We start from the raw sequence: 20,186 nt of genomic DNA, 5'->3' as shown, positions 1-20,186 counted from the left end.
TGGACTCAAATCTCAGCTTGGATGCCCAGGTGTGCATGTCCACAGCTAAAATGTGGACACCAGCTGCACCTGCTTCTTGAGAGCTCAGATCTGGCTATAGTGACACATGCCTTCATTGTATACCATTTGGACTACTGTAATGTATTCTAGGGCCTGAAAGAGACAGGCCAAATAAAACACCTTCCAGGCACTTTGGGGGTGTGGCATTCAAACAACACACATCCCCAAACCACCCTGGAGCCACACCAAGGCCACTGAAGGAGTGGTAAAAAGCCGTACCTGCCGGTGGTCTGTTCTGGACTGTGGCAGTGGTCGGTCTTGGGACCACACATCTGGTCACCACATTCTCACAGTGATCAGGGCAGCTGCTCCTCTGGCCCCGTTTACATGACCCCTAGGTGGGGATGCCTTTGTACACTTACAGCATACAACTCCTTTCTTAAAACAGCTTCCCTGGCTACCAGTTCATTTCTAGACACAATTCATAGTACTTGTAATACAAACAGCTTCATTTATATACCACTTCATACTGAACTAACAGTGTCTAAGTGGTTTACAACTGTAAGCTAATTGCCCCGAGCAATCTGGGTATTCATTTTAGCAACCTCGGAAGGATGCAGGATGAGTCACGCTTTAGCCCTTTTGCTGGTATTGAACTCGCAACCTTATGGTTTGAGTGCATGGCTGCAGTACAGGCATTTAACCACTGCACCACCAGTAATGACCTGTAAAGCCCTAGGCCCAGGCTATCTGAAAGATAGACAAACCTGCCAGAGTTCTAAGATCTATAACGGAAGGCTTCTCTCAGTCCTACCACCATCATAGGCTTGCTTGGTGAGAATATGAGAGAGCGTCTTTTCAGTGGCAGCTCCAACCTCCTGGAATGCCCTTCCATTTCCATGGAGGCTAGGCTGACCACCTCCCTGCTTTCTTTTCACTGGCAGACAAAAAGCTTTTTGTTTAAACAGGCTTTTTATTACTATGATTTTTTTTATCTTTTAAAAACATTTAATGTCTTTTAAATAATGTTATACTGCTTTATGTGATATTTTTAATGGTTTTTTTAAATTTCATTGTGAATTGTTTTTATTGATTCTGTCTGGGAGCCACCTTGGGTCCCACTCTGGGAGAAAGGTGGTGTACAAAAGAAAGAAAGAAAGAGATCTCTCTCTTCCTCAATCCCCACTAGCTGTGGAGGAAGAGACAGAGAAGGGGATGACAGGGAGGAGAAAGGAAGAAAGAGTGTCAGAAAGAATGCATGGCAAGGGGTTGGACTTAGATGGCCCCTGCAGACATTCCAACTCTGTGATTCTAGTCAGACGACTGCAAAATCTAAGTTGGTTGCAGCAACCCTTTTTCATGGTGAGACTTGCATGATGGTGCATCCTGCTAAATGTTTGTTCAATGTGGCCCTGGTGGCTTCTATATCAGTGAGGTAACAAATCTTCCCCAGGTTTTAGTTGAAATTTTAAAGGGACCATCCAGGACACTGAACCTATTTTAGATATAACTTGAATATATCCTTTAAAATTGGGACTGAAACCGGGAACACATCTACTAACCTACTGACATGGAAACCACCAACTACAACGCTTTGAGGTATGGTATACTCCCTCCCCCCCCCCCCCCACAAACACACACGCATGCACATGAAAACTACATATGCAGGATTCTCTGTGAGTGTACCTGGGAGAGTAAAAGACCTGGATGTACAAGGAAAAATAGCTCGAAAAACCCACAAAAAACTAAAGTAAGGTGAATGCAGATCAGTTCTTTTAGGGGTGTTATTAGCACAAATGAGTGCAGGATTATAAAGTTCATTTTCATGCTAGAAGGGCCACCAAATGTTCTTTGTAATGATAGCATAGCAGTATTTTGGATTAATGCTAAAGCATCCCCCCCACCTTTCTGTTCTCAGTGTCCCAGTTCAACACTGAATTTTTCATCAGTGGGATTGCACCACTCTGTGACCAGCTTGTCATACTTTCATATGTAAAGGAGATTTCAGAGAAGACAGTAAGTATTTTTTATTTACAAATGAGAATAAGTAAAGCCAAAAATCCTCAAATATAGATAGGCCCAGTGGTGGCTGATGATTCTTGTGTCACTGTGATGGAGATTCTGTTCTGGTGCTTCTACAGTCCAAGGTGGTCGCTCCCCATTATATGCTGAGCACTTTGAGTAGCTCTTTTGACGTTTGCACAGAAACTCAGACAGATTCATTGCCCCACTAACAAGAGCAAGACACACACCTCTAGTTATTGACTAGAGTCTTCTGCACATGTGTTTGGGAGCACCAGGTTCCCCAGTAGGACTTGTTTTTGAAAAAGTATACAGACAATTTAAGACTTTAACAGCTCATACCATTAGACATTAAGGTCCCTGTACAGCCAAGCTCCAAATGCTAGCAAACCAGCAACCATTAGTGATTCACTGTCGCTGCTATTTTTTTCCTTGTATGGTATAGGTGTGCCAAGTAAGAAGCTTTCTTTAGAGTGGTAGAAATGGAGGAACATAGATAGCCTGTAAAATAGACCCAACGGCCTCGATTTTGTTTGTGTGCAGCAGTTTATTGATTATAAAGTAGCAGCTTTACACGGGATGGCAGAGTACAAGTTACTTTCTTTTCTAGATTACAATGCAGTTTTAGCTTTGACAGAGCCACAAACTCTTTACACACTGGGGACTAAAAGTCAAATAAAGGTTTGGCCCTCTTTTGATGAAACATTTATGAATAGCCAGATGGTTGCTGGTGGTGGTGCTCCTGTTTCTTCACTGCAGTACTATATGATCCTGGGCCAGTTACCCTGTCTCAGCCTAACATACCTCACAGATTTGTTCTGAAGATACAGTGAGTGAGGAAAGAATGATGGGTTATTCCTTGAGTACCTTGAATGAAAACAGGTGTGTAGCTAAGAGAGCATTAATCATTCTTCCCCAGTGAAAATTTCTTTAATCCCCAAATTTCTAGCATTGCAGTAGCTTAAAACTTTAGTTGAGTATTTTGAAATACAGTTTAGGCCTTTAAAGAAAGGGGATAGGCAGAGTTACTGAGGACACTAAACAAGGCAAATGTAAGAATTGTAGGTGTGAATGATTTTCAGTGTCTTAATGACTGCAATGCTAGAAGTTTGGGGACTGAAGGAAAATTTCACGGGAATGCAGATTTCCCATTGGAGAGGGGATTCCCTCATTTTGCACCCCTGGTAGCTGCACCCCAAATGAAAAGGGGGCTACTGGTGTAATAAATAAATGAATATAAATAAAACATTAGCATAACTACCCAGAGGCAAATGGAGGTACGCTTCATCTTTTGTCACTGTTTAGCTGGTTGCAGAAGGCAAGCTGAGTAGGCAGTGACAGGGAGGAAGATCAGGAGCAAAACCAGGGATGAATGGTGGACCATACTATGTTAGTATGGCTCAACAATGCTTACCTTGGCCCTGTATGTCATTAATCTTTTGAGTGTGGATGAACAGGAATTAAAGCTTAAATTGAGGAGAGATATGTTGACATAGCATATTCTTTTAAGTAAAACTTGTAAAGATGATTGGACGAGACATTATACTTGGTGTGAGTAATGCAGGAAGAGCAACTGTTTGGTACCATTGTCTTAGTTACATATGCACACACACACAGGATGTATTGGATCTCCAGTCCTATGGAGGGGTGACTCTGGATTCTTCATGACGCATTAGTTTTACAATATAAAATGAAAGAAAGAAGGGGAGAGGAAGAGGGAAAACCCTTGAAGTTACACCCTTAAGAGTGGCAGATGCTCTTGATCATCTCCTTGATAGTGAACTGGCATTAGACAGCCATTGCTATAGTAACCCTGAGCAACTGGGTGCACACTGTTGCTAGGCAATGAAATGCCGTTGGCTCAAGGTGCCGCTCAAATCTATTGAAATCAATAGGGTCAGCTTCTGGCCCTCTTGCAGGACAGCTAGATTATTATTTTCTATTATTTTAAAGAAAGGAACAAAGGTGCTTGTGCAGCTTCTCCCTGGAGAACTAATGCTGCAGTTCCTTTCTCTGAGTGAGTCGGGGAGGGGAGCAAGCTACTACACGAAGACAGGGATGAAGCTGATAAATAGATGCTTGGGAAGAGAATAGAGTGTAACTAATAAAAACTAGTAATTCTATTGAGTGGGTGTCAAGAATGTACACCCCCAAAAAAAGTTTTACCCTTTGGAATTTTACCATGGAATCTTTTTCAGAACTATTGATGCTACCTAAATAGTCAGAAACAAAACTTATGAAGATTTCTTTAGCTTGTAACTATTTTGAGCAGCTTTTGGCAGTCCAATGCCCTGCAACTATTTTGAACTACAACTTCCGTTTGAGAGTGTCAGGTTAGGGAAGCCTTGTTTAGCACATATAACTTCAGTAGCCACAGTATGGAAAAACCAAAACATTTAAAATAACGAATTCACATGGGTGCACTATCATTAACAAAGGCATTCTGTCATCTGCTGACTACTTACTGAACATCAGGCCTTTTTTTTTTGTACAAAAACCATACCTGAACTACTTTGTGTGCACAAGTTGTACTAAACTATGGCTTAATGTTGCAGGCAAAAGTAGGAACAAGTCTCAGTAAGCCTTGAGCTCATGCACTCTCAAGTATGTCTCACATCTTTATGCAAATTCAGTATGGCAACAGATGGTTTCTTGGCGTCTTTCACTAGCTGATATTATTCCAAAGGCTTGAAGAGATTTCCACCTAGTACAAACCATTAAGCTATTTTGCCTCATAAGCAGACAACAGGCTATTCAAACTATTTAGTTGATGCTGAGTTATTTACAATAATCAAGATTGGTCTAACATGTTTCAGTTCAAATGACATTTGCATGTTTCTGTGGCTATATCAGGTGCTGACAATATGGAATCCAGTATAAAAACTGTGCGGTCTCCATCAGGGACTGGCAGTCACAAGCCCCAGGGGTTTCTCATCTGACTTATAGCATAAACATTCATCTCAAGCAGCCTCCCCCCTCCAAACTACACACACATCAGCTGCTTGCTCTATAGCCAGGGCAAAAGGAAAGAGCTTTTTAGGTAGCAGCATGAGGCATCTGCTCAATACCCTGGAGAAACCCTGTCAGTCAGAGTAAAGATAGCATTTGGCTAAATGGACTCTTTGGCTGACACTGTGTAAGACAATTGTTTACTGGCTGTTTGTGTAGACAAATAACTCAGTTTCAAAAGGGTACAATTCAAACATTCTTTTCAGCTGTATTAACAGGTATATCACACATATTTTGCTTTGATACTGAACATGGCTTCCTTTCCCCAGGAAACAGAATGTTGTGCCAGACCCAGACTTGATATAATTCAGCCATTTCCCGAATCATGTGAGGAAATCTCTTCTGATGCGCTCACAGTGAGACGCTTCCAGGAAAATGAATGCCGAGATTATTGCTTAGGTGAGAAGTTTTTAGTAATTTCAGCCATTTGTCATGGTTTTGTTTGGTTTGTTAGTTTGTAATGTGGGCCAGAATTCTGTAATGGTTATGGTATTGCATTGTGAGGGATATTAGGGGTATTGGCTACAGCAGCGTGGGTGACAGTGGAAGATGCAGGGGGCTATTTTCATCCCTATACCCTTTGAGGGGTATCTGCCTCAAAACTGGCTGTCATGCAGCCTACAACAAAACCAGAAGCAACTTCCAGTTTCTGATTTCAGTTGGTTATAGCTGCATTTCATAGTTTGGGAAGAGGGCTCTTTGCATTTTGCCACTTGGTTTCCGGGCTGATTCTTGCCATTGATGCAGTATTCCCTATATTTGGGGTGCATGTGTATGAAGGATTCAAGTGGAGTCTGTCAGCAGCCAGGGGGACACAAAATGCCCCTGGAAAGTCATAATCTACCCAATGCTGGTCTGCAGTGTCAGGGTGTTAAATGTTACTGTATGATTTCATCTCAAAAAACTTGGATTTTGATTTTCCAAAATCTGCTTAGAGGCAGTGCCTCAGAACTGATCTCTAGCTTTCTTATTAGGCCAGTTTAATAATCCCTGGTCTTTTAAGACTGTTCCTTAAGAGAAATCAGAATGTGTTACTTTTGCTAATTGGTGCTAATTTATATTTTCTTTTTCTGATGTGTTAATTTATTGGTTTTTTGCAGTGTGCATGATTAATTTAAATAATGACGAAATGCAGTATGAATATACTTATGCACAAGGTATCCGTAATAGTTCCGTTCAGTGAGAATTAGCAGCATATCAGTGTTTCATCCTTAGGAATAATTTACTGCAAAACTACCTAGTGGGAAATATTATAAATTGTTCATTGGTCTTTTACAGAGTATTCAGAAGGTGAATCACTTTTTTATATTATCAGTCCAAGAGATGTTGTTGTAGCCAAAGAACGTGACCAGGACGATCATATTGAATGGCTCTTAGAGAAGAAGAAATACGAAGTAACTTTTTCCCCATTTTTAAGTCTTGTCTGTGTAATAAAAATAAGTGATGGGATCTCTTGTTTTAAACTGCGTAACTGTTCTGATTGCATCCTCATGTGTTATTTTTTATTGTATTTTTAAATGTTCAGGCTTGTTGAATGGGTCATTCTACCCCAAGTTTTTGATGGTGAAGAACCCAGTGCCACATCATTATTTATATCTAGATTGCATATAGTCTTTGGTTTAGTTTCATTCTGGGCCTCTGATAATGTTTAACCAACATTGCCAACAACATTGTCAAATGCTCACAAAAATGTTTCCTTGTAAAATTATTTATTTTACAAATAAAATATGCACTTGAATTTCTTCACAGTGCATTAGACTAAAGGGTATTGAGAAAGTTTTGATGTAGTAAGGTTAAAGTTTCAGTTATTTTGTTGAGTTGGTGTAAAAAAATTGCTAGAATTTAGAATTTGCAAATATTGTGTTTCTAGTTCAGAATTTCAGCCAGCATATTAGCACTTGAAGCGTATTGAGTCTCGTGTTTGGGTTCTCACTCACTAAGGACAGGAAACCTGGGAATGCAGAACCTACAGTTTCTGTGTCTTTTAATGCTATCATGGAAAACACTATGGTAGCTAAGAAGGAGTTTTGTTACGGAAACTGTGAGTTTCCGTGTGCTGTGAATACATGCTAGTAAAGAAAGGTAGTTGATCTAATTTGTGACACTCTTCTATTGGCTTTACTCTGCAATCATTTATGCAGTTTCATTTTTCCAGAGGAGTAAATGTTAGTTAGTCCATGTTGTACATCAGTATGCATGAAGTGCTATTCCCCTGGACTCCAAAGGCATTTGAGTATATTCTGCCAAAAGTCCTTTAAGGTTTAATAGACAGGGAATAGCTTGTGTTGTAACCCACATTAAGCTTTCACTTTTCATTTTGGGTAGCAAGATGCCAGCTCTATTTCTGCACACACAGAGTAGCTTTAGTGGAAAAGTCACAAATTAAACGTAATGGAAAATCATTCTCCTACTAGTCAGAGATTTATTCTTTCTCTTAGTTGAGCACTAAGAAAACAAATCAAGGTTCCTTTTTCGACAGGTGTCTTTCTAGCACAGGTTTTTGTTAGAAAATGAACTCCTGTGATTGCACTTCATGTGGTGCCATCCTTCTGAAATTTGATCCTGATGTACTAATGTGGAGTGAACACAGATGGAGGCCAAACTCCTTTTTTGTTTGTTTAACAATTGCTTTTGTTTGAGTATGAATTCAAAGCTGTTCATTCGACCATGACATTAAATGTTCTAGTGCTTTCAAACAAGAAACACAAAAAAACAAAGGCAACTCTCCAGCTTTTTCTACAGAAGTTTTGAATAGTTGCTTTGGATGTCATTTTTATTGTATTATATAGGAGGCTTTGATGGCAGCTGAGATCAGTCAGAAGACTATTAAAAAACACAAGATTCAGGTAAGTCTGTGAACTTGATTTTTGAAATGTGAAATCTCTGTGAAAGAAATGAATGTTGTCCATAGGCTAAATCAGGTGTTAGATTAAATACATGGTTACCATGAGTCTAGTTTTCCCATTTCTATCTTTAATTTCACTTGCTTCCTAGTTTTTAAATGTTCCAATTTCCCCTTCTCTGTGTCAGAGGTAGCTAATCATGTAGAATAGCATTGGTGGTTGGGGACATACATAAGGATCTTGAGGCACTGAGATGTGGCTTCAGTATACTAAATCAAGTGTGCCCACACCAACTGCGGATTTGTCATCTGTGGATTTGAGTTTCCGTGGATTGCAAGACGTGGCTTTTTAAATGGGCATGTGTGGAGGCAGCCACATGTGTGCACATGCACCCATTGAAAACAACGGAATTTGAGGTCTCACTTTTTTGCTATCCATGGGGGGAGGGGCACAATGAATTCCCCATGGATAGTAAGGGACCACTGTATTATCAAGGTGAGTGGAGTAACAAGATGCATGGCTGTAGCTTTGGTAGCAACCAAACCTTATTATTGTGCAATCTAATTTGGCCCAACAGCTGACAACCCAGTTACCATTACAGTATTCTATTTTGATTACTGGTTTCAGTTTAATTCAGTGTTCTAAATATGAAGTTGAATTGGGACTAGAACTTTTGAGTTCTTAACTATAGAGGTTTCAGTTCAAGAACATATAAAGTCATAAAGACCATAGTGTTTCTAAGCAGAAAATGCATATTTGTCCCTGTTGAGAAGATGCAGCATGCTCTTTGCATGAAGCGACTTTGTGTGAAGTTCAGAGATTCTAGTTTAGGTCATTGTTTCCAAGCAGGTATCAGCCACATTACATTTATGTTCTTACAAACTGACTACTGAAAAATCTATACCTACTTTCCTTTCTAGTTCCTCAGTACCACTGCACCTCTTAAATTTTACTGTGTGGTCTGGTTCCAATATAACAGTAGACAATGGCTGTGAAGAGCAGATTGGAAGCTTCTGCTTCTGATTTCAGTTAACTATATTTTAGTGTTGCATCAGAAACCTGAACTGTGAGTTATCTATGTTTAGTTTAAACAAGCCAGTTTCATGACTGGTGTCAGGCAAAAGTTTCCAAAATCTCCCCCAGTTACAATGCAAGAGAAGAAAAGTTACCTGAGTTGTAATGTGTTCATACGTTCTTCTCCTTTAATCCCTCCAAATAAGTTACTGAGTGTACTATCAAATACACAATGGCCAAGTTCAGACATAACACTAAACAATAGGTTATTGCTGTTATGAGAATAAACTCATTCTCATAACAGCAATAACCCATTGTTTAGTGATATGTCTGAACTTGGTCATCGTGTATTTGATAGTACACCCAGTAACTTACTTGGAGGGATTAAAGGAGAAGAACATATGAACACGTTACAAACTGTGGACTCCAATGGGTGGAGACCTGGCCTGGTTGTAAACTTGGTTGGAGCTATGACCTCTTTGGGTAGCCCTGGATACAGATCACTCTGGGTGTCAATCAATCATTACTATAAATGGAGTAATAGTGGCAATTCACACATAGCAGAGTTGGGAAGGGGTGAGAAATCAGAAAATACTCTTAAACAAACAAACAAAAGCCCTATACATCTTCAGAGAATAAATGTGGAATTGGCACTGACACCTTTCTCACACCTTCAGGGCTCGTTCACCTTACCTCTCCAAGGTCAAGAATGATAAATACTGAAGCATCTTCAGTGCCCTAACTGCTTGTGTCCCACCTATAACTTTTTCTGCATATTCCAGCTTTCATGATTTGACAGACATGCAGATGCTCTTCCATTCTTTATTCACACAGGTGCTATAAATAATATTTCATATCAACAGCTTCTGTGTTTAACTTTCATTTGATATATTCTGACATACAGTTAAATGTTCCTCACAAAGCTTTTAGTGAAGCAAGTCCTGGAATACAGAATCATCATCAATTTTAACTACTTGGAGGTTATTGTTTTTTTCTTTCCCACACATGCTTTAGATTATATTTTGGCTGTGCATCTTGATACAGAAATGTGTGATATTGGTTTAAGAGCACAGAATTTTTTTTAATGCACGCAAGAAGGCTGCAAACCGAAACTCAGGAAACTGCAACATAATATTCCATAGAAAGGATGGTGTCAGTATCCTGAGATGTACTTTAAACTAAAAAGTTAAGACATTTCAAATAGATTGATACAGTTAATGAGAACATGAGAAGAATGTGATGGTATAAATATTTATGAATGATGACACATTGCATGGCCAAATCTTGAGAATAATACTCAACTCCTTTATCTCCTGCTTAGTCAGTTTATCATCATGGGCAGCAGAAGTGCTGTTAGAGAGCTGAAAAGAAAGAAGGTAATAGGTTAAGTTTAGGAAACTTGCAGTCCTTCATCTAAAGATTGCCTCTCTAGGATGTACATGTGAGAATGCCATTGCTTTTACTTGACTGGATGAAAAAGATTTGGCTTTGGCTTGGTTTGAGTGAAAGTGCTTTTTAATCATTTCTCACATGTACATACACCCCACCTCAACATATCGTCATGATTGTTCCCTGTCTGAAACAACCAAATGGCAGACGGCAATGCATGGGTGCAACATGTGAATACGCCATACATTCATACAGTCCACTTTATGTAGGGCTGAAAGGACTGTGGTGGTCAAGAAGACTGGCAGCTTGGAGTGGCCTCCAGTTGCTCCAGCCCAAGTCACTCCCTGTTGGGCGACCAGACAGCATGGGACTGCAGTAACCTGCCATCGCGGTCCACAACAGACCCCTGGCAAGGAATGCTTTTTCTTTCATTCCTTTTGTAGGTGGGTTTGGGCTGCCTTAGGGAGCCACAAAGCAGCTTTGCCCTGATCTGGGGGTATGCGTCATCTGTATGCCATGCTCTAAATCATCCCAAAGGTGGCACTTTTGACCCGTCTGTTTCTGGCCTTTGTCTCATGACAAATGTTGGGACATGCAAAATGGATATTTTCATTGAGGAATTCAAATCATCTCTAGATTTAGCAATATTTTCATTTTTAATGAGCCTATCTTCATATATTTTTCCTATGTGGACTTCCCAGCATATTTAGTGAGTTGCATAGAAGGCATGATTTTATTCTACTCCAACCCTTTCAAAAGTGTGTACTAACAAGGTCAATACGAGTATTTTTTTTTTTTTATCTTGACCCACAGGGGGAAATTATTTTAAGGAACAGGGTTTTTTTTTGGTTTTGGATTTATTCGTTTGTTTTGTTTTCTTTTTAGAGAAGTTCTTAGATAATGCCAAAAACCCCTTGTGTATTATCAAGGAACTGGCTGCTTGGGATGCCATGATATTTATGCCAAACTAATTGCTTAGTTACAAATGTCAAAGACTTTAATGCTAAATGATACATATAGTTTATAGACTTATTTCTATTTGTTTTCATCACAGGACATAGGTTTAGCCTACATAAATCATCTAATGGAAACTGGAGATTATGACCTAGCAGCACGGTAATATTTAAAATTTATATGAGCTTGGGGAGGAGGTCACTTACTCCTATGATTTTGTCAGAATTGGGGTGAGGGAAGCATATCCTTGTTTATATGCTGTTTCTCTAAGCAAGTGGTACAGATTTCTGGCAGGCAGGAAAGAGTGGCTTCTGGCCACTTTGGGGTCATTGCATGCTGATGATGCATGGCCCAAGAGTGGCTGCAAGCCACACCGACAGTGTGCCCAACCAGGAAAAGCCAGCGCAAGAAGGAATGGGGAAAGTCTGCTCTTTGCCAGTGGCCCAGATTGGGACTGGGCCATGTGGTCACCACCATCCCGTGCTCCAAGCTGCCAGTCTGCATGAGCCCATATTGATACTTTATTATAATGTGCAGATTGTTTTCTTACAAGACAAATATTAGAATGTTGTCAGTATAGATGATAATGAGTAAAGGGAAGATGCAGCTGACTACTCAGCAACTTTTTGCCCTTGTAACATCCTATGCCTGAGATTCATCTTAGAATTGAATGTTCCATTATATTTTGGAACTCAGTGTGCATAATGTACTCTGGGTTATGGTTGTTTAATTGTGACCTCAGTCAGAAGAGATAATATAATCAATGATTCCAAATAGGTCATTAAGCAAATAATGATAATGTAAATAAAAGGAGCATGTTTTAGCAGTGGAAGTTTGATTCATAAACTCTTCTTTCTGTATACATTTTCAATTCAGAAAATGCCAGAAAATACTTGGCAAGAACACAGATCTATGGGAATTTGAAGTACACAGATTTAAAGAAATTGGGCAACTTAAGGTATGTATGATCATTCCCCCCCCCCAGTAAATTAGTCACCCCACCCATCAATAGTCATCTCCCAGCAACTTACAGAGTTGTATATATGTGGTAGAGTGTGACAGAGGGCTACAACAGATTGGAGACAGATTAGGGCTGCAGCAACCACATGCTGCAGCCCCAATCTACCTTGAAGCTGGCCCAAAAAGTAGCAGAAAAGATCTGCTCCTTTTGGGGCTGGCAAAAAGCCAGCTATGAGGCTCTGCTGAAGTCTGGCAGTGTGCACCATGTAAACTCTGTGCTGTCAGAGCGTCTTGAAGATGGCCGCTTCAGGGCGGCTTCAGGACAGCTTTGGGGCATGCGGCGTATAAATGCCGCACTCCCAAGCTGCCCAGACGGTGGAAGGTTCACACAAATCAGACCTGCATACATAGTTCCTGCATCACACACAAAATGTGCCTGTGCGAATCAACATGCACATATTCCTCTATTACAGTATCACTAGTTGGGAACTAGCATAATATATGCTTTGATTCAAAAACCTAACAGCTTAATATTTGTGGCCAGATTAAAAAAAGAAAATGGACACAAATTGTTACAAAGATGTTCTTGAAGTTTAATTTTTTTAGCACATTCCACAGTTTTCTGGTTCTCATACAAGTCATTACATGTGAGTAGTGACTGATAGAGTGTGCCTACCTACATGATGGCATTTTCTCTTTTCCTTTCTCACAGTGTGAACAGTTGTATTTGTTCATGAAAGTTCATGTTTAAGAGAAGAGAGCACAGAAGGCATCTGTAACCCTGTGATTCACATGCTAATAGCACATCCTTTGAATCATTAATAATAGCTCCAAAAACTAATTCAACATCAGTGTAAAAAAATACAGTTTTGTTGTGCATAGCAAAAACCTGGTGGAAGTGGGGTGATTTTTGCCACATCCTGTAGATTATTGGCATAGCAAACAAAGTACAGTGGTACCTCGGGATACGAAATACCCAGGTTACGAAATTTTCGGGATACGAAAAAATCCCATAGGGCATCATTGTTCCGGGTTACGAATGTTTTTTCGGGTTACGAAAAAACTTTTGGTGCTTTTTTCGGCTTTTTCGCACGGAATCGCGGCTTTTCCCCATTAGCGCCTATGGCAATTCGGCTTACGAAGGCTTTTCGGGTTACGAAAGCGGCCGCGGAACGAATTAATTTCGTAACCCGAGGCACCACTGTATTTAAATGGATTGTGTTTGCTAGCAAGCATTTAAGTTAATAAATTGCCCATGGCATACAGTTCAAAGAGTGTCACTTCCTGAAAAGCAGAAAACGTTTATGTGTGTACCCTTTGATAACATACTCATCTTTTCCTTCCAAGTTTTATGTCTTCCTATTCAAACTCAATGAGCCAGAAGGGACATATTATTAAGATCTTGCAGCAGGTGGTCCCTTGCTGTTTTTTGAACTGTTAAATTTCTGTTCAGGAGTATGTAGGTGTTGCAACATTACAGCTTTTCTCATAACATCTTCCTTCTAAGAGAATTAGAAAAAGAGTGGGAGAGCCAAAAGCACATTTATGGTATTTTTAGGGGACTGGTGTGCACTTTACCAGATTTGAAGATAACCTCTCAAGTTAGTTCCACTCTAATAAAGCACCTCACAATATGTATTGGTACAATTGTGATGTGTTGTTTTCACCATCATCACTCCCTTCTGAATTTATTTCTTTCCTGAATGTGAGTGTCTTGAGCAGATATCTCCACTTATGCCATCCAGCAGACTGTGAAATTTAGAAAATATTTGTAGGTTTTCCCAAAAGCATCTCTGTTAAATTACTGCCTTTCTAAACAGTAGGTTGTTTCCCCTTTTCTGAAAGCACATCACAGAAAGACAGAAGGTACAGTGTGATAAGGCTACTCACCTGCAATGTTAGAACAAGGTATTCTTAATGTGATCTTTCTTGTCTGCCATGGTCTGCAATGATTCTGGGGCTTAATGTACCAGTGGAGACATTCAACATTAATATTCATATATATCTACAGTAGTATAATTGCATAAAAGAATTTTCATTTCTCTTTTATGTAACTTTCTGACTCTTAGGTCCTTGACTCTGCTACAAGATAGTTTAACCCCTTTTGGTTTTGACTGTTTTGGTTTGTATCACTTAAAGTGCACTGCATTTAGAATTCTTTCAGGATGCCATCTGCTTTGGTAGTAGAGTCTGTGTCAGGATGGACTGAGTTGGACTCAGTTTTGGACAAAACATATGATTTGGTGTGTGGTGATTTTACTTAACTATTAAATTATATCCTCCCTTTCTACTCAAATAATTTTCAAGGTAATTAACAGTAATAAAATAAACCCACATAAAGTACAAAATCATAAAATTATGAAAGCAAATTAAATTATAAAAAGAAATCATTTAAATATACTTCAATAACAAATAGCACCCACCAGTCAAAACGTACCTCTGCAAACATGTCAGTTTAACAACACAAAGCCTGTTTGAGTAAAGGTTTCCTTGCCTGCCAGCAGAAAGGCAACAGAGATGGTGCTAACCTGATTTGCTTTAGCAAAGAGTTTGGCAGCTTGAACAAGAGGACTGTCTTTCAGATTCCCATGAAATGTGCATACAGTGGTGCCTCGGGTTACGAAATTAATTCGTTCCGCCGCGGCGTTCGTAACCCGATGCATTTCGCAAGCCGAAAAAGGCTTTTCCAAAGCGCGGCTAGCGGTCGCGTTTGAATTTCGCGCCGAAAAAAATTTTGTAACCCGAAAAAACCTTCGTATCCCGGAACAGTTTTTTTCAATGGAACTTTTTCGTAACCCGGAAATTTCGTAAGGCGGCGCATTCATATCCCGGGGTACCACTGTATACAGAATATTGCATGGTCTCCCAAAATGATGCAGTGCATAGTTAATGAAGCTATGATAACAAGGGAGAACCATGGTCCAAATAACTGTGCAAAGCAATTTTGAAGTTGCCAAACACCCTCCAGTGGTAGGCTCAAATGTGCCAAACTGGATGTAACTAAGACATGTGTCACTTTGATCTCCAAAAATTGGAGAAGTTGGCATGCTAGCCTTATCTGTCGAAATGAAAATCTGGGTGTCCAGGTTCAAGTTTGAATCCAGGAAAACACTCAGACTGCATCCTGAATAATCAAATATGGAACACAGGTTTTGTTCCAGTTGCTTTATATATTTTTGACTAACCAGGAGATTCTGTCTTATTTAGATTAAATTCTTAATTGTTTGTCCATACGCAGTCTATTATTGACATCAGACAATGATTTTGAACTTGAATATCTTCCTTGGATTTAGATCAGGGTTGGGGAATGTGTGGTCCTTCAGGTATTATTAGACTGCAATTCCTGCCCTCTCTCACTAACAGCTGTGCAAACTAGAGCTGATGCATGTTGCAATTCAACAACATCTGAAGGCTTTCCCACCTTGGACTGAGATGGAAATGTAGAGTGGGCATCCTCTGCCTGCACTGGCACCAGATTCCTGTCTCTGATGACTTATTCTAGTGGTTTCACATATATGTTAAATACCATGAGAGATGAGATGAAAGCTTAAGAATAGATCAGGAACCAGTAATTTATCTGTAACCTTGGGGTTGGAAAGCAATGGCAGATTGGGTGAAATGAAAGAATTGCTGTCCTTCTAATTTAATTTTTTGGGGGAAAACAAAGGGAGACTTTTTTCTATTGACTAAAGAGCTGAGCCTCCACAGCTTTATGACACTGGCAGCTACAGCAACAGGGAAGAGGGTAGTAATTGCTCTTGTGCAGAGTAGAACAGAGCTTGCTCCAGGAGCAAAGTAACTTTTTTTCTAATCTAAAAGGAATGAGAAACATTAGGTACTAGCTATCTGAGATTTTCCTAAATGCCAGTGAATATATTGCATGTGTGCACTCCACAGTTCACAAGGAGCTTGGTAAGTCATTTTCTTTGCAGATGTCCCAGAGAAGTAGCAGATCTTCAAGTCCCAAGCTTGTCAGATCTCTAGGTTCACTATACGTGGCTGAAAGACTACTTGTACAACAAATACATATGGGAAAGTGCATTCTTTCAAGTGAAGGGTGAATCATACTTTGCTCTGCTTCCTTTTTTAGGCTATCAGCCGCTATTTGCCAAGACGAGATTCAGTCCTTAAACCTTTTATCTATGAAATGGTCCTGCATGAATTTCTGGAGAGTGACTATGAGGTACCACATTATTTATCTAAATGCCGTTGACATGTTATAGTGATCTAATTCTAAGCTAGTGTCTCTACTGCTAACGCAGAGATCACAATAAGGTGTAGGACCTGTCATGTAAGCACATGGGTGTCGCATAACTTCAACTCTGTGAATCTCCTAAGAATTTTGTATTGGCCTGACAGCACAAATGGAACAACATTTTTCCAACTCAGTGGTTTTCCAACTTGCCTATAAGAAATTCAGAGATCCATGTCTCAGTACATCTGCACCACCTCAGTCATGTAGATGCTATATAGACTACACTTAACATAATGAAAGATCCCTATCCTGTGAATCATATGATTCTATGTATCCAGTGCATTTATCCCCACCTAGCTCACACCAGGGTAACTGGACAGCAAGAACACCCTCTGGATGATAGCCACATCTCTTGCTTTATCTGCCTGTCTCAGAGCCAGTCTCAGTAGTGTAAGGCAATATTAAAAAGTAATGTAAATACTTCCTGCAGGTCAATCCATGGCTCATGTGAATGTAAGAACATATGAGCTATACTAGTTCAAAGCAAAGACCGATCTCATGCAGAATTCTATTCACTTATTGGCTATCTAGATTCCTGTGCAGGATTCCTGTGCAGGACATGAGTGTAACTGCACCTGATGCCTCATATTCTCCAGCATCCAGTTTTGAGAGGCATATTGTCTTAGATCCGTAGTGGTGAACCTATGACAATGTCTCTGGCACGTGAAGACATTTTGGAGGGCACACAGAGGGATGGGAGGGCAGAGGAAGAGGATGAATAGGCGTGCGCCAGTTCTTTCCCTTGCCTCTTGTGCCTTTAGCTGCCTCTCCAGAGACAGGTAAAGGCCTGGGAGGGTGGGAGAAGAACAAGAACAGGAATGTACCTGTTCCTCATCTTCCCCCTGCCCTCCTATGTCTTTAGCTGCCTCCCTGTACTGCAGGGGGAGGATGAACACGTCTGTGACTGGTCCTTCTCTTCTCCCCTTCCTGGGCCTTCAGCTGCCTCTCAGGACACAGTTAAAGGCCTGGGAGGGCAGGAGGGGAGGAACCGATGCACACCTGTTCTTCCTCTCCCCTCACCAGTTCTCCTGGGCCTTTAGCTGTCTCAGGGGAAATCCCAGGAACTCCCACCCCTGGAAGTCCTGCCCCTGGAAGGTGGATATCCTGTATCTGAAGTGCAGAGGCCTCACTCCCCAGAGGTCGCATTTGCGCCCCCTTCCAGAAGTTCCGGTGCCAGGACACCTTTGAGTTTGGGCACCTGGTCCCTAAAATGTTTGCCATCACTGCCTTGGATACTGAAGATAATAGTTAGCCACCATAACAAGTAGCCATTAGTAGTTTATGACTCTGGGTAATCCCTTTTTACTGTTGTCCAGTTTGGTACATGAGTTCATGCTGTGGCCATGAATCCCATAGTGTACCTGCATCATGTAAAGATATCTGTCCTGAATCTTCCACTTGAATCTCAGTGCATGAGCCCAGATTCCAGGGTTATGAGAGAGAAAGAGAAAGAGAGAGAGAGAGAGAGAGAGAGAGAGAGAGAGAGAATCTCTTTATACACTCTTTTCACACCATGTGTAATTGCATACAATTCTGTCATGCGCCTTCTTGCTTGCCTTTTTTTCTGAAGGCGAAAGCCTCAAATATAACCTTTCCTCACAGGGTACTTGCTTCTAGGTTTTTTATCCCTTTGACCAGTCATGCCATGTGATTTGTTCCTAGCATCTCATATTTAATGCTATTTATCCTCTTAACAGGGAACTTCCATTAACTAAAAGCACCTAGTAAAGTAATAAGGTGTTGTTTATATACATTAGTTCAGTCCACTGCAATCAACAAATGATAGATCAAACACAGTTTATTGCCAGGTATATGGGATCTATCTATCTATCTATCTATCTATCTATCTATCTATCTATCTATCTTCAGTATCTATCTATATTGTTTAAATGCATGTTTTTTAAGGGAGCTTAGTGTACATAGAATTAATCCACAACATTAAGTATATTATGTGCATAATATTGAATTATATACCACTCACATTCAGTGTCTTATCTACAGTATTTATATATTCAGTTTTATAAAATGAATAATGAATGGATTTTATGTGAATTATAACAGCATTATATTACTCAAAGTAATTGCAGGTTAACTTCAGCAACAATGGGTTGAGAACAAAAGAGAACAAAAGAGAGAGGAAATGGAAATGTCTTAAATATAAAGAAAAATGTAAAAGCCTAGCAAAGTGCCATTCATTATTCAGTAAAATTAAAGTATGGGTGGTTGGTTGATTAATAAATTGTTCTACACAAAATTAAAACCAACATTTTTGTTTTAAGGGATTTGCAACGTTAATTAAAGAATGGCCTGGGAATCTCTATAACAATGCTATAATTGTCCAAGCAGTTGTGGATCATCTGAAGAAAGATCCACAGAACAGAACCTTGCTGAAGACTCTGGCAGAATTGTAAGTATGGTGTATTGAAATGGCTGCCTTTGATCAAAAATTTTGCCACTGTTTCTTTTCTCTTTTTTAAAAAATCAATGGCAATTCCTTTCTTCTATATATTGCTTGTTTCTCTCCATAAACTTAATTTGTCCTTCTGCCACTCAGCCTAATTTTAGCTGGGAGAATCTTAAATATATTTTGATAATGTAATTTTGAAAAGCGTTACACCAGTGGAAAGTCTCATTCTGGGGTATCCAGCCATATCTTCTCTTGCATCACGCGTGCTGTGTGTCTGTCTGCAAACCCATTTTTGCAACCTGACTACAAATTTTTTGTAGACCACTTTCTAATTCTGTCCTGTTGGAGCTTGGTTTGCCTCTCCTGGCACCAGGTGCCCATCACATCAATGAGCCTGGCCAAGGTCTGAATCACCACAACCACCAAAAGTGGTCTGATATACATGTAAACTGTAGGACTGAGAGGATGGAAGTTGAGATTTCCCATCTCTTACAGGTGGTTGTGGTGTTTGTGTGCCTTCAAGCCACGTCTGACTTGTGGTGACCCTAATGCGAACGTATCAAAGGGGTTTCTTGGCAAGATTTGTTCTGAGTGGTTTGCATTTGCCTCCCTCTCAGGTTGAGAGAGGATGACTTACCCAAGGTCACTCAGGGGGGAATTTGAATCCTAATTTTCCAGAGTCCTGACTCTAAATGTAATAATAGTGACTGGTGGCATTTTTAAATGTCATTTCATAAGACTCTGCCTAATATAGCAATAGAAATGTCTGCTTAGGTTTTGAGAATGTTGTTAACTGCCCTCAAGTCGACCACAACTCATGTGGATGAGGCATCTCCAAGAACCCCTATCGTCCACTGCTCTGCTTAGTTTCTGCAAATCCAGGCCTGTGACTTCTGTGATTGAGTCTTTCCATCTGATGTGTGATCTTCATCTCTTTCTGTTGCTTTCTACCTTCCCCAGAATTATTGTCTTTTCTCATGATGTGGCCAAAGTACGACAGCCTCAGTTTTGTCATTTTGGCTTCCAAGGAGAGTTCTTTTTGGCCATCCACAGTATCCTCAGCATTCTTCTCCAGCACCACAGCTAAAAAGGATTTATTTTCTTTCTGTAGGCTTTTTTTATTGTCCAGCTCTCACATCTGTACATTATGATAGGGAATATAATGGCTTGAACAATTCTGACTTCAGTTCTCTGTTGTATATTTTTTACGACAAAATATAAAGTTGTTAACTTTTTACTTTTTTATACTTTAAGATCTTGTCCAGTTCTTGCATAGCTGCCCTTCCCATTCCTAGTTGTGTTCTTGTTTCTTGACCGCAATCTCCATTCTTAT

The 20,186-nt window shown here is 40.0% G+C and overlaps 1 protein-coding gene across 1 annotated transcript in view; it reads left to right on the top strand.

The window, feature by feature from the left end:
* Positions 1–20,186, top strand: part of VPS41 (VPS41 subunit of HOPS complex) — a 122,269-nt gene that overhangs the window by 76,922 nt on the left and 25,161 nt on the right. The window contains exons 11-18 of the mRNA XM_042474407.1: positions 1,919–2,016; positions 5,301–5,430; positions 6,310–6,425; positions 7,821–7,877; positions 11,332–11,393; positions 12,108–12,189; positions 16,282–16,374; positions 18,726–18,853. Of these exons, the coding sequence (XP_042330341.1) occupies positions 1,919–2,016; positions 5,301–5,430; positions 6,310–6,425; positions 7,821–7,877; positions 11,332–11,393; positions 12,108–12,189; positions 16,282–16,374; positions 18,726–18,853 (766 nt within the window). The remainder of the gene's footprint in view (positions 1–1,918; positions 2,017–5,300; positions 5,431–6,309; positions 6,426–7,820; positions 7,878–11,331; positions 11,394–12,107; positions 12,190–16,281; positions 16,375–18,725; positions 18,854–20,186) is intronic.

Source organism: Sceloporus undulatus, chromosome 6 (genome assembly GCF_019175285.1).
Source record: "Sceloporus undulatus isolate JIND9_A2432 ecotype Alabama chromosome 6, SceUnd_v1.1, whole genome shotgun sequence".
Lineage (NCBI taxonomy): Eukaryota > Metazoa > Chordata > Lepidosauria > Squamata > Phrynosomatidae > Sceloporus > Sceloporus undulatus.
This window is presented reverse-complemented; position numbering and strand designations above follow the sequence as displayed.